General features: G+C 45.9%; 1 protein-coding gene across 1 annotated transcript in view; it reads left to right on the top strand.

The window, feature by feature from the left end:
- Positions 1-13,637, top strand: part of LOC137075888 (dentin sialophosphoprotein-like) — a 55,211-nt gene extending 41,574 nt beyond the window's left edge. The window contains exon 3 of the mRNA XM_067444838.1: positions 13,627-13,637. Coding sequence (XP_067300939.1) covers positions 13,627-13,637 — 11 coding nt within the window. The remainder of the gene's footprint in view (positions 1-13,626) is intronic.
- Positions 13,638-15,890: the final 2,253 nt, after the last annotated feature.

The following is a 15,890-nucleotide window of genomic DNA, read 5'->3' as shown; positions in this document are numbered from 1 at the left end:
TGGTTAAAAAGTTATCTTTCAGGAGTAACGCTCACTGAACGCTCTAGAGTAACGCTCAGAGAACACTCTAGAGTAACGCTCAGAGAACTCTCTAGAGTAACGCTCAGAGAACGCTCTAGAGTAACGCTCAGAGAACACTCTAGAGTAACGCTCAGAGAACACTCTAGAGTAACGCTCAGAGAACACTCTAGAGTAACGCTCAGAGAACGCTCTAGAGTAACGCTCAGAGAACGCTCTAGAGTAACGCTCAGAGAACCCTCTAGAGTAACGCTCAGAGAACACTCTAGAGTAACGCTCAGAGAACGCTCAAGAGTAACGCTCAGAGAACACTCTAGAGTAACGCTCAGAGAACACTCTAGAGTAACGCTCAGAGAACACTCTAGAGTAACGCTCAGAGAACACTCTAGAGTAACGCTCAGAGAACGCTCTAGAGTAACGCTCAGAGAAACGCTCTAGAGTAACGCTCTAGAGTAACGCTCAGAGAACTCTCTAGAGTAACGCTCAGAGAACACTCTAGAGTAACGCTCAGAGAACTCTCTAGAGTAACGCTCAGAGAACACACTAGAGTAACGCTCAGAGAACACTCTAGAGTAACGCTCACTGAACGCTCTAGAGTAACGCTCACTGAACGCTCTAGAGTAACGCTCAGAGAACACTCTAGAGTAACGCTCAGAGAACTCTCTAGAGTAACGCTCAGAGAACACACTAGAGTAACGCTCAGAGAACACTCTAGAGTAACGCTCAGAGAACACTCTAGAGTAACGCTCAGAGAACACTCTAGAGTAACGCTCAGAGAACACTCTAGAGTAACGCTCAGAGAACTCTCTAGAGTAACGCTCAGAGAACACACTAGAGTAACACTCAGAGAACGCTCTAGAGTAACGCTCAGAGAACGCTCTAGAGTAACGCTCAGAGAACACTCTAGAGTAACGCTCAGAGAACACTCTAGAGTAACGCTCAGAGAACGCTCAAGAGTAACGCTCAGAGAACGCTCTAGAGTAACGCTCAGAGAACGCTCTAGAGTAACGCTCAGAGAACACTCTAGAGTAACGCTCAGAGAACACTCTAGAGTAACGCTCAGAGAACGCTCTAGAGTAACGCTCAGAGAACACTCTAGAGTAACGCTCAGAGAACGCTCTAGAGTAACGCTCAGAGAACGCTCTAGAGTAACGCTCAGAGAACGCTCTAGAGTAACGCTCAGAGAACGCACTAGAGTAACGCTCAGAGAACACTCTAGAGTAACGCTCAGAGAACACACTAGAGTAACGCTCAGAGAACGCTCTAGAGTAACGCTCAGAGAACACACTAGAGTAACGCTCAGAGAAAACTCTAGAGTAACGCTCAGAGAACACTCTAGAGTAACGCTCAGAGAACACACTAGAGTAACGCTCAGAGAACACACTAGAGTAACGCTCAGAGAACACTCTAGAGTAACGCTCAGAGAACACTCTAGAGTAACGCTCAGAGAACGCTCTAGAGTAACGCTCAGAGAACACTCTAGAGTAACGCTCAGAGAACACTCTAGAGTAACGCTCAGAGAACACTCTAGAGTAACGCTCAGAGAACGCTCTAGAGTAACGCTCAGAGAACGCTCTAGAGTAACGCTCAGAGAACCCTCTAGAGTAACGCTCAGAGAACACTCTAGAGTAACGCTCAGAGAACGCTCAAGAGTAACGCTCAGAGAACACTCTAGAGTAACGCTCAGAGAACACTCTAGAGTAACGCTCAGAGAACACTCTAGAGTAACGCTCAGAGAACACTCTAGAGTAACGCTCAGAGAACGCTCTAGAGTAACGCTCAGAGAAACGCTCTAGAGTAACGCTCTAGAGTAACGCTCAGAGAACTCTCTAGAGTAACGCTCAGAGAACACTCTAGAGTAACGCTCAGAGAACTCTCTAGAGTAACGCTCAGAGAACACACTAGAGTAACGCTCAGAGAACACTCTAGAGTAACGCTCACTGAACGCTCTAGAGTAACGCTCACTGAACGCTCTAGAGTAACGCTCAGAGAACACTCTAGAGTAACGCTCAGAGAACTCTCTAGAGTAACGCTCAGAGAACACACTAGAGTAACGCTCAGAGAACACTCTAGAGTAACGCTCAGAGAACACTCTAGAGTAACGCTCAGAGAACGCTCTAGAGTAACGCTCAGAGAACACTCTAGAGTAACGCTCAGAGAACACTCTAGAGTAACGCTCAGAGAACACACTAGAGTAACGCTCAGAGAACACACTAGAGTAACGCTCAGAGAACACTCTAGAGTAACGCTCAGAGAACACTCTAGAGTAACGCTCAGAGAACACTCTAGAGTAACGCTCAGAGAACACTCTAGAGTAACGCTCAGAGAACACTCTAGAGTAACGCTCAGAGAACACACTAGAGTAACGCTCAGAGAACACTCAAGAGTAACGCTCAGAGAACACTCTAGAGTAACGCTCAGAGAACACTCTAGAGTAACGCTCAGAGAACACTCTAGAGTAACGCTCAGAGAACACACTAGAGTAACGCTCAGAGAACACACTAGAGTAACGCTCAGAGAACACTCAAGAGTAACGCTCAGAGAACGCTCTAGAGTAACGCTCAGAGAACGCTCTAGAGTAACGCTCAGAGAACACTCTAGAGTAACGCTCAGAGAACACACTAGAGTAACGCTCAGAGAACACACTAGAGTAACGCTCAGAGAACACTCTAGAGTAACGCTCAGAGAACACTCTAGAGTAACGCTCAGAGAACACTCTAGAGTAACGCTCAGAGAACACACTAGAGTAACGCTCAGAGAACACACTAGAGTAACGCTCAGAGAACACTCTAGAGTAACGCTCAGAGAACACTCTAGAGTAACGCTCAGAGAACACACTAGAGTAACGCTCAGAGAACACTCAAGAGTAACGCTCAGAGAACACTCTAGAGTAACGCTCAGAGAACACTCTAGAGTAACGCTCAGAGAACACACTAGAGTAACGCTCAGAGAACACTCAAGAGTAACGCTCAGAGAACACTCTAGAGTAACGCTCAGAGAACGCTCTAGAGTAACGCTCAGAGAACACTCTAGAGTAACGCTCAGAGAACACTCTAGAGTAACGCTCAGAGAACGCTCTAGAGTAACGCTCAGAGAACACTCTAGAGTAACGCTCAGAGAACACTCTAGAGTAACGCTCAGAGAACGCACTAGAGTAACGCTCAGAGAACACTCTAGAGTAACGCTCAGAGAACACACTAGAGTAACGCTCAGAGAACGCTCTAGAGTAACGCTCAGAGAACACACTAGAGTAACGCTCAGAGAACGCTCTAGAGTAACGCTCAGAGAACGCTCTAGAGTAACGCTCAGAGAACACACTAGAGTAATGCTCAGAGAACACACTAGAGTAACGCTCAGAGAACACTCTAGAGTAACGCTCAGAGAACACTCTAGAGTAACGCTCAGAGAACACTCTAGAGTAACGTTCAGAGAACACTCTAGAGTAACGCTCAGAGAACACTCTAGAGTAACGCTCAGAGAACGCTCTAGAGTAACGCTCAGAGAACGCTCTAGAGTAACGCTCAGAGAACGCTCTAGAGTAACGCTCAGAGAACGCTCTAGAGTAACGCTCAGAGAACACTCTAGAGTAACGCTCAGAGAACACTCTAGAGTAACGCTCAGAGAACACTCTAGAGTAACGCTCAGAGAACGCTCTAGAGTAACGCTCAGAGAACGCTCTAGAGTAACGCTCAGAGAACACTCTAGAGTAACGCTCAGAGAACACTCTAGAGTAACGCTCAGAGAACGCTCTAGAGTAACGCTCAGAGAACACTCTAGAGTAACGCTCAGAGAACGCTCTAGAGTAACGCTCAGAGAACGCACTAGAGTAACGCTCAGAGAACACTCTAGAGTAACGCTCAGAGAACACACTAGAGTAACGCTCAGAGAACGCTCTAGAGTAACGCTCAGAGAACACACTAGAGTAACGCTCAGAGAACGCTCTAGAGTAACGCTCAGAGAACGCTCTAGAGTAACGCTCAGAGAACACACTAGAGTAATGCTCAGAGAACACACTAGAGTAACGCTCAGAGAACACTCTAGAGTAACGCTCAGAGAACACTCTAGAGTAACGCTCAGAGAACACTCTAGAGTAACGCTCAGAGAACACACTAGAGTAACGCTCAGAGAACACTCAAGAGTAACGCTCAGAGAACACTCTAGAGTAACGCTCAGAGAACACACTAGAGTAACGCTCAGAGAACACTCAAGAGTAACGTTTAGAGAACACTCTAGAGTAACGCTCAGAGAACACTCTAGAGTAACGCTCAGAGAACACTCTAGAGTAACGCTCAGAGAACACTCTAGAGTAACGCTCAGAGAACACTCAAGAGTAACGCTCAGAGAACACTCTAGAGTAACGCTCAGAGAACACTCTAGAGTAACGTTGAGAACACTCTAGAGTAACGCTCAGAGAACAGTCTAGAGTAACGCTCAGAGAACGCTCTAGAGTAACGGTCAGAGAACACTCTAGAGTAACGTTCAGAGAACACTGTAGAGTAACGCTCAGAGAACACTCTAGAGTAACACTCAGAGAACACTCTAGAGTAACGCTCAGAGAACAGTCTAGAGTAACGCTCAGAGAACACTCAAGAGTAACGCTCAGAGAACGCTCAAAAGTAACGCTCAGAGAACGCTCTAGAGTAACGCTCAGAGAACACTCTAGAGTAACGCTCAGAGAACACTCTAGAGTAACGCTCAGAGAACTCTCTAGAGTAACGCTCATAGAACGCTCTAGAGTAACGCTCAGAGGACACTCTAGAGTAACGCTCGGAGAACGCTCTACAGTAACGCTCAGAGAACACTCAAGAGTAACGCTCAGAGAACGCTCTAGAGTAACGCTCAGAGAACACTCTAGAGTAACGCTCAGAGAACACTCTACAGTAACGCTCAGAGAACACTCTAGAGTAACGCTCGGAGAACGCTCTACAGTAACGCTCAGAGAACACTCAAGAGTAACGCTCAGAGAACGCTCTAGAGTAACGCTCAGAGAACGCTCTAGAGTAACGCTCAGAGAACGCTCTAGAGTAACGCTCAGAGAACGCTCTAGAGTAACGCTCTAGAGTAACGCTCAGAGAACGCTCTAGAGTAACGCTCAGAGAACGCTCTAGAGTAACGCTCAGAGAACACTCAAAAGTAACGCTCAGAGAACAGTCTAGAGTAACGCTCAGAGAACACTCTAGAGTAACGCTCAGAGAACGCTCTAGAGTAACGCTTAGAGAACACTCTAGAGTAACGCTTAGAGAACACTCTAGAGTAACGCTCAGAGAACACTCAAGAGTAACGCTCGGAGAACACTCTAGAGTAACGCTCAGAGAACGCTCTAGAGTAACGGTCGGAGAACACTCAAGAGTAACGCTCAGAGAACACTCTAGAGTAACGCTCAGAGAACACTCTAGAGTAACACTCAGAGAACACTCTAGAGTAACGCTCATAGAACACTCTAGAGTAACGCTCGGAGAACACTCTAGAGTAACGCTCAGAGAACACTCAAGAGTAACGCTCAGAGAACACTCTACAGTAACGCTCAGAGAACACTCTAGAGTAACGCTCGGAGAACGCTCTACAGTAACGCTCAGAGAACACTCAAGAGTAACGCTCAGAGAACGCTCTAGAGTAACGCTCAGAGAACACTCTAGAGTAACGCTCAGAGAACACTCTAGAGTAACGTTCAGAGAACACTCTAGAGTAACGCTCAGATAACACTCTAGAGTAACGCTTCTTTTTTTAGAGCACGCCATGTGAAACGTTGTCTCTCTTTCGTCTCGTCTCTCCCTGTGTGTGTGTGTGTGTTTCTCTCGCTGTCTGACTTGAGTAGCATCACGTGACATGATTTACAACGCATGCTATTGGTCTGTGAGTTTCCTGGGCCGCGCTAAACCATTACCATAGATGCTAAAAAAGCTGCCCGGATTAAAATAGAAACGCTCCGTCAAAAGTAAATAATTGTAAATAATTTATGGGTTATTGGTCCGGGTCCGGACAGAAGGGCGGCTGGGTCCGGATCCGGACCGCGGTCCGCCTATTAGTGACCTCTGCTCTAGAGTAACGCTCGGAGAACACTCTAGAGTAACGCTCAGAGAACACTCAAGAGTAACGCTCAGAGAACGCTCTAGAGTAACGCTCAGAGAACACTCTAGAGTAACGCTCAGAGAACACTCTACAGTAACGCTCAGAGAACACTCTAGAGTAACGCTCGGAGAACGCTCTACAGTAACGCTCAGAGAACACTCAAGAGTAACGCTCAGAGAACGCTCTAGAGTAACGCTCAGAGAACGCTCTAGAGTAACGCTCAGAGAACGCTCTAGAGTAACGCTCAGAGAACGCTCTAGAGTAACGCTCTAGAGTAACGCTCTAGAGTAACGCTCTAGAGTAACGCTCAGAGAACGCTCTAGAGTAACGCTCAGAGAACGCTCAGAGAACACTCAAAAGTAACGCTCAGAGAACAGTCTAGAGTAACGCTCAGAGAACACTCTAGAGTAACGCTCAGAGAACGCTCTAGAGTAACGCTTAGAGAACACTCTAGAGTAACGCTTAGAGAACACTCTAGAGTAACGCTCAGAGAACACTCAAGAGTAACGCTCGGAGAACACTCTAGAGTAACGCTCAGAGAACGCTCTAGAGTAACGGTCGGAGAACACTCAAGAGTAACGCTCAGAGAACACTCTAGAGTAACGCTCAGAGAACACTCTAGAGTAACACTCAGAGAACACTCTAGAGTAACGCTCATAGAACACTCTAGAGTAACGCTCGGAGAACACTCTAGAGTAATGCTCAGAGAACACTCAAGAGTAACGCTCAGAGAACGCTCTAGAGTAACGCTTAGAGAACACTCTAGAGTGACGCTCAGAGAACACTCTAGAGTGACTCTCAGAGGACACTATAGAGTAACGCTCAGAGAACACTCTAGAGTAACACTCAGAGAACACTCTAGTGTGACGCTCAGAGAACACTCAAGAGTAACGCTCAGAGAACACTCTAGAGTAACGCTCAGAGAACACTCTAGAGTAACGCTCAGAGAACACTCTAGAGTAACGCTCAGAGAACACTCTAGAGTAACGTTCAGAGAACACTCTAGAGTAACGCTCAGATAACACTCTAGAGTAACGCTCAGAGAACACTCTAGAGTAACGCTCAGAGAACACTCTAGAGTAACGCTCAGAGAACACTCTAGAGTAACGCTCAGAGAACACTAGAGTAACGCTCAGAGAACACTCTAGAGTAACGCTCAGAGAACACTCTAGAGTAACGTTCAGAGAACACTCTAGAGTAACGCTCAGATAACACTCTAGAGTAACGCTCAGAGAACACTCTAGAGTAACGCTCAGAGAACACTCTAGAGTAACGCTCAGAGAACACTCAAGAGTAACGCTCAGAGAACACTCTAGAGTAACGCTCAGAGAACACTCTAGAGTAACGCTCAGAGAACACTCTAGAGTAACGCTCAGAGAACAGTCTAGAGTAACGCTCAGAGAACACTCTAGAGTAACGCTCAGAGAACACTCTAGAGTAACGCTCAGAGAACGCTCTAGAGTAACGCTCAGAGAACGCTAGAGTAACGCTCAGAGGACACATTAGAGTAACGCTCAGAAAACACTCTAGAGTAACGCTCAGAGAACACTCTAGAGTAACGCTCAGAGAACACTCTAGAGTAACGCTCAGAGAACACTCAAGAGTAACGCTCAGAGAACACTCTAGAGTAACGCTCAGAGAACACTCTAGAGTAACGTTCAGAGAACACTCTAGAGTAACGCTCAGAGAACAGTCTAGAGTAACGCTCAGAGAACGCTCTAGAGTAACGGTCAGAGAACACTCTAGAGTAACGTTCAGAGAACACTGTAGAGTAACGCTCAGAGAACACTCTAGAGTAACACTCAGAGAACACTCTAGAGTAACGCTCAGAGAACAGTCTAGAGTAACGCTCAGAGAACACTCAAGAGTAACGCTCAGAGAACGCTCAAGAGTAACGCTCAGAGAACGCTCTAGAGTAACGCTCAGAGAACACTCTAGAGTAACGCTCAGAGAACACTCTAGAGTAACGCTCAGAGAACTCTCTAGAGTAACGCTCATAGAACGCTCTAGAGTAACGCTCAGAGGACACTCTAGAGTAACGCTCAGAAGACACTCTAGAGTAACGCTCAGAGGACACTCTAGAATAACGCTCAGAGAACACTCTAGAGTAACGCTCAGAGAACACTCTAGAGTAACGCTCAGAGAACGCTCTAGAGTAACGCTCAGAGAACACTAGAGTAACGCTCAGAGAACGCTCTAGAGTAACGCTCAGAGAACACTCTAGAGTAACGCTCAGAGAACACTCTAGAGTAACGCTCAGAGAACTCTCTAGAGTAACGCTCATAGAACGCTCTAGAGTAACGCTCAGAGGACACTCTAGAGTAACGCTCAGAGAACTCTCTAGAGTAACGCTCAGAGAACGCTCTAGAGTAACGCTCAGAGAACACTCTAGAGTAACGCTCAGAGAACACTCTAGAGTAACGCTCAGAGAACGCTCTAGAGTAACGCTCAGAGAACACTAGAGTAACGCTCAGAGAACACTCTAGAGTAACGCTCAGAGAACACTCTAGAGTAACGCTCAGAGAAAGCTCTAGAGTAACGCTCAGAGAACACTCAAGAGTAACGCTCGGAGAACTCTCTAGAGTAACACTCAGAGAAAGCTCTAGAGTAACGCTCAGAGAACACTCAAGAGTAACGCTCGGAGAACTCTCTAGAGTAACACTCAGAGAAAGCTCTAGAGTAACGCTCAGAGAACACTCTACAGTAACGCTCAGAGAACACTCTAGAGTAACGCTCAGAGAACGCTCTATAGTAACGCTCAGAGAACACTCTAGAGTAACGCTCAGAGAACGCTCTAGAGTAACGCTCAGAGAACGCTCTAGAGTAACGCTCAGAGAACACTAGAGTAACGCTCAGAGAACACTCTAGAGTAACGCTCAGAGAACACTCTAGAGTAACGCTCAGAGAACACTCTAGAGTAACGCTCAGAGAACACTCAAGAGTAACGCTCGGAGAACTCTCTAGAGTAACACTCAGAGAAAGCTCTAGAGTAACGCTCAGAGAACACTCTAGAGTAACGCTCAGAGAAAGCTCTAGAGTAACGCTCAGAGAACACTCTACAGTAACGCTCAGAGAACACTCTAGAGTAACGCTCAGAGAACGCTCTATAGTAACGCTCAGAGAACACTCTAGAGTAACGCTCAGAGAACGCTCTAGAGTAACGCTCAGAGAACGCTCTAGAGTAACGCTCAGAGAACACTAGAGTAACGCTCAGAGAACACTCTAGAGTAACGCTCAGAGAACACTCTAGAGTAACGCTCAGAGAACACTCTAGAGTAACGCTCAGAGAACACTCTAGAGTAACGCTCAGAGAAAGCTCTAGAGTAACGCTCAGAGAACACTCAAGAGTAACGCTCGGAGAACTCTCTAGAGTAACACTCAGAGAAAGCTCTAGAGTAATGCTCAGAGAACACTCTAGAGTAACGCTCAGAGAACACTCTAGAGTAATGCTCAGAGAACACTCAAGAGTAACACTCAGAGAACATTTTAGAGTAACGTTCAGAGAACACTCTAGAGTAACGTTTAGAGAACACTCTAGAGTAACGCTCAGAGAACAGTCTAGAGTAACGCTCAGAGAACACTTTAGAGTAACGTTCAGAGAACGCTCTAGAGTAACGTTCAGAGAACACTCTAGAGTAACGTTCAGAGAACAGTCTAGAGTAACGCTCAGAGAACGCTCTAGAGTAACGGTCAGAGAACACTCTAGAGTAACGTTCAGAGAACACTGTAGAGTAACACTCAGAGAACACTCTAGAGTAACGCTCAGAGAACACTCTAGAGTAACGCTCAGAGAACACTCAAGAGTAACGCTCAGAGAACACTCAAGAGTAACGCTCAGAGAACACTCAAGAGTAACGCTCAGAGAACGCTCTAGATTAACGCTCAGAGAACGCTCTAGATTAACGCTCAGAGAACGCTCTAGAGTAACGCTCAGAGAACGCTCTAGAGTAACGCTCAGAGAACAATCAAGAGTAACGCTCAGAGAACGCTCTAGAGTAACGCTCAGAGAACACTCTAGAGTAACGCTCAGAGAACACTCTAGAGTAACGCTCAGAGAACACTCTAGAGTAACGCTCAGAGAACACTCTAGAGTAACGCTCAGAGAACACTCTAGAGTAACGCTCAGAGAACAGTCTAGATTAAAGCTCAGAGAACACTCAAGAGTAACGCTCAGAGAACAATCAAGAGTAACGCTCAGAGAACGCTCTAGAGTAACGCTCAGAGAACACTCTAGAGTAACGCTCAGAGAACACTCTAGAGTAACGCTCAGAGAACACTCTAGAGTAACGCTCAGAGAACAGTCTAGATTAAAGCTCAGAGAACACTCAAGAGTAACGCTCAGAGAACACTCTAGAGTAACGCTCAGAGAACGCTCTAGAGTAACGTTCAGAGAACACTCAAGAGTAACGCTCAGAGAACAATCAAGAGTAACGCTCAGAGAACGCTCTAGAGTAACGCTCAGAGAACACTCTAGAGTAACGCTCAGAGAACACTCTAGAGTAACGCTCAGAGAACAATCAAGAGTAACGCTCAGAGAACGCTCTAGAGTAACGCTCAGAGAACACTCTAGAGTAACGCTCAGAGAACGCTCTAGAGTAACGCTCAGAGAACACTCTAGAGTAACGCTCAGAGAACACTCAAGAGTAACGCTCAGAGAACAATCAAGAGTAACGCTCAGAGAACGCTCTAGAGTAACGCTCAGAGAACACTCTAGAGTAACGCTCAGAGAACGCTCTAGAGTAACGTTCAGAGAACACTCAAGAGTAACGCTCAGAGAACAATCAAGAGTAACGCTCAGAGAACGCTCTAGAGTAACGCTCAGAGAACACTCTAGAGTAACGCTCAGAGAACACTCTAGAGTAACGCTCAGAGAACACTCTAGAGTAACGCTCAGAGAACAGTCTAGATTAAAGCTCAGAGAACACTCAAGAGTAAGGCTCAGAGAACAATCAAGAGTAACGCTCAGAGAACGCTCCAGAGTAACGCTCAGAGAACACTCTAGAGTAACGCTCAGAGAACGCTCTAGAGTAACGTTCAGAGAACACTCTAGAGTAACGCTCAGAGAACACTCTAGAGTAACGCTCAGAGAACACTCTAGAGTAACGCTCAGAGAACGCTCAGAGAACGCTCTAGAGTAACGCTCAGAGAACACTCTAGAGTAACACTCAGAGAACACTCTAGAGTAACGCTCAGAGAACACTCTAGAGTAACGCTCAGAGAACACTCTAGAGTAACGCTCAGAGAACACTCTAGAGTAACGCTCAGAGAACACACTAGAGTAACGCTCAGAGAACACTCTAGAGTAACGCTCAGAGAACACTCTAGAGTAACGCTCAGAGAACACTCTAGAGTAACGCTCAGAGAACACACTAGAGTAATGTCAGAGAACACTCTAGAGTAACGCTCAGAGAACGCTCTAGAGTAACGTTCAGAGAACACTCTAGAGTAACGCTCAGAGAACACTCTAGAGTAACGCTCAGAGAACACTCTAGAGTAACGCTCAGAGAACACTCTAGAGTAACGCTCAGAGAACACTCTAGAGTAACGCTCGGAGAACGCTCTAGAGTAACGTTCAGAGAACACTCTAGAGTAACGCTCAGAGAACGCTCTAGAGTAACGTTCAGAGAACACTCTAGAGTAACGCTCAGAGAACACTCTAGAGTAACACTCAGAGAACACTCTAGAGTAACGCTCAGAGAACGCTCTAGAGTAACACTCAGAGAACACTCTAGAGTAACGCTCAGAGAACACTAGAGTAACGCTCAGAGAACACTCTAGAGTAACGTTCAGAGAACACTCTAGAGTAACGCTCAGAGAACACTCTAGAGTAACGCTCAGAGAACACTCTAGAGTAACGCTCAGAGAACACTCAGATTAAGGCTCAGAGACCGTTCCCATAATGTTTGAAGAATGTTTCCTTAACTTTGACATAACCAAGAAAAAACATTTAAAATTTATGTTTTAAATATTCATAAATATTGAACTTAATGGCAACATTGCCAAATGTTCTTGTTGGCTCGAATCGACTTCTCGTTATTTTCAGTTGTATCAAACAGCTGCTTCATATTGCAGACTGGTATTTCTTATCATATTACTGTAATGTACCGCTATAATCTAAACTGTTTTAACTGTTAACTGCACTTTGTAGCGATTCTAAGCTAATATTCCTAAAGCGGCTCATGAACCTGAAGTCTCAAACTGTTTCGTTTTGGGTAGGATGGCCGGAGTCAAGCGATGTGCTCGTCTCCCATTGGCTCCAGTGGTTGTTTGATGTGGAAATAAGGAAGCCCACTCTTTTAGAAAGTGCTGTGACTTATAAGCGAGCAGATCTGAGCCATTTCTCCTCCAGCAAGCTCTCAGTCAGTCATCTGCTGTGCCTCCTCCGGCTTATATAATCCAGATCTGGCCTCATTTCCAGCACTGAGCCAGGCTCAGACACTTTAACACTCGCAATCTGCCAAAGAGTTGCTTCCGGCCTGGCCAAGGGCTGCTCAGACCCCATTAAACCCCACTCACAGGGACACCGGGGCTAGTTGTCACAAATGTTGGAATGCAAGCCAACATTTACAAACATCATATAGATATAACATTTTGGTAACACTTTAGTATGGGGAACACATATTCACTATTAACTATTACTTCTGCCTCAATAAACTCCTAATTTACTGCTTATTAATAGTTAGTAAGGTAGTTTTTGTAGCGTTTAAGTTTAGGTATTGGGTCGGATTAAGGGATGTAGAATAAGCTCATGCAGAATAAGGCATTAATATGAGCTTTAGAAGTGCTCATAAACAGACAATATCCTAGTAATATGCATAATCATAAGACACTAGTTAATAACTGAACCTTAAAATAAAGTGTTAACATAACTTTTGTGAGTTCTGTCCTCCGAAGTTTATCATATTTTGTATGTTACAGTTTGCTGTCTTGCCACCATCACCTTTGGCTTGTTTGGTTGCTAAGACAATCATTTCAGTAAAATAATGCATGTAACTGCATTGACACCAGAGCTAGTAAATGAATGGTCTTCAGCTGCTTTATAGATGGAACTGAATTTAATAATTGATGCATTTTGCAACGTCTCCAAGCTCATTTGAAACAATCTGTACTGTAAAAAGGCCTATTTTCAGACTCTTTACTAATTTAATTATTACAACATGCAATAATAATATGACTAGAGTATGGGATTATACAAAATAAACTAACTGGGAAAATGTGTGTGTGCGTGTGTGTTCCCAGTCATGAGTGGAAACCACAGGCGTAAGTGAAACTGAATCAGATGTGTGTGTTTTAATGGCTAACTGCGCATAAGTGCATATAATGTGAACAACACCAAAGTATAGTGGGAGATATAATATGATGGATCAACACTACTCTATAGATACTCAAAATTAACACCAGACTGGCAGAAACGGTGTGTGTGTATGTGTGTGTGTTATGAGCCTTTAAACACAGGGACAGTATATCAGGACCAATATTCAGAAGAAATGTTGATCTATAATCGATTCTCCATTTGTGTCCTCACCTTTACTCCGACAGGAAAGCCTTGAGCTGTGAGTGTGTGAGGGCTGCACGTGCTTCACCTTCTCCATCCACATGCATGATGAACAAACCCCACGAGCCCGAGGTCAGCTTTTAATGAGAAATCAGACCCTGCTAATGAGCAAACAGCGGCTTCTTCAGCTTTACTTCATTCACACAGGACTCATCTATTTATATGTTAAACTATCAGACCTTCATATCTAAAGCAGGATAAGAGCACAGAAAAAGAGCTTCTGATGCTGATGAGGCTGGAAGGGGTTTGCCAAAAATAAAGCATATGCTATTTATACTTCATGCATCTCTTTAACATTCATCAGATTCAGTGTTTGTGTGTGTGTGTGTGTGTGTGTGTGTGTTGTGTGTGTTCAGATCAACACTGAACATGTCAATCCTTTCAGAGGAGTAGAAATATATATATATATATATATATATATATATATATATATATATATATATATATATATATATATATATATATATTTTGAAAAGTTGAAAAAAAGACAAAAGCGCATATACCTAAAACATAACCCTAAAATAACAGGCGAACCACACACACACACACAAAACACACACACAGCCGAAGCGTCAGCGTGTGCGAGCCTTAGGCGAAACACACACTCAGAGCGTCAGGCGAAACACACACACTCAGAGCGTCAGGCGAAACACACACTCAGAGCGTCAGGCGAAACACACACACACACACACACACTCAGAGAGTCAGGCGAAACACACACACTCAGAGCGTCAGGCGAAACACACACTCAGAGCGTCAGGCGAAACACACTCACACTCAGAGAGTCAGGCGAAACACACACACTCAGAGCGTCAGACGAAACACACACACACACTCAGAGCGTCAGGCGAAACACACTCAGAGCGTCAGGCGACAATCACGCAGCCAGAGCTTCGGGCGAAACACACTGAGATCGTCAGGCGACAATCACACAGTCAGAGCGTCAGGCGAAACACACACGCACACTCAGAGCGTCAGGCAAAACACACACTCAGAGCATCAGGCGACAATCACACAGCCAGAGCGTCAGGCGAAACACACACGCACACACTCAAAGCGTCAGGCGAAACACACACACACACACACTCAGAGCGTCAGGCGAAACACACTCAGATCGTCAGACGACAATCACACAGCCAGAGCGTCAGGCGAAACACACTCAGATCGTCAGGCGACAATCACACAGTCAGAGCGTCAGGCGAAACACACTCAGATCGTCAGGCGAAACACACACACACACACTCAGAGCGTCAGGCGAAACACACTCAGATCGTCAGGCGAAACACACACACACACACTCAGAGCGTCAGGCGACAATCACACAGTCAGAGCATCAGGCGAAACACACTCAGAGCGTCAGGCGAAACACACTCAGATTGTCAGGCGACAATCACACAGCCAGAGCATCAGGCGAAACACACTCAGAGCGTCAGGCGAAACACACTCAGAGCGTCAGGCGAAACACACTCAGAGCGTCAGGCGACAATCACACAGTCAGAGCGTCAAGCAAAACACACTCAGAGCGTCAGGCGACAATCACACAGCCAGAGCATCAGGCGAAACACACTCAGAGCATCAGGCGAAACACACACACACACACTCAGAGCGTCAGGCGAAACACACACACACACACGCACACTCAGAGCGTCAGGCGAAACACACTCAGATCGTCAGGCGACAATCACACAGTCAGATCGTCAGGCGAAACACACTCAGAGCGTCAGGCGAAACACACACACACACACTCAGAGCGTCAGGCGAAACACACTCAGATTGTCAGGCGACAATCACACAGTCAGAGCGTCAGGCAAAACACACTCAGAGCGTCAGGCGACAATCACACAGTCAGAGCGTCAGGCAAAACACACTCAAAGCGTCAGGCGACAATCACACAGTCAGAGCGTCAGGCGAAACACACACACACACTCAGAGCGTCAGGCAAAACACACTCAGAGCGTCAGGCGACAACCAAACAGTCAGAACGTCAGGCGAAACACACACACACACACACTCAGAGCGTCAGGCGAAACACACACACACACTCAGAGCATCAGGCGACAATCACACACTCAGCGCGTCAGGCGAAACACACACACACACACACTCAGAGCGTCAGGCGAAACACACACACACACACACACACACACACTCAGAGCGTCAGGCGAAACACACACACACACTCAGAGCGTCAGGCGAAACACACACACTCAGAGCGTCAGGTGACAATCACACAGTCAGAGTGTCAGGA

This window comes from Pseudorasbora parva, chromosome 5 (assembly GCF_024679245.1).
Source record: "Pseudorasbora parva isolate DD20220531a chromosome 5, ASM2467924v1, whole genome shotgun sequence".
NCBI classification, from domain to species: domain Eukaryota; kingdom Metazoa; phylum Chordata; class Actinopteri; order Cypriniformes; family Gobionidae; genus Pseudorasbora; species Pseudorasbora parva.
Note: the sequence above shows the minus strand (reverse complement) of the source record. Positions and strands in the feature narration are given on the sequence as shown.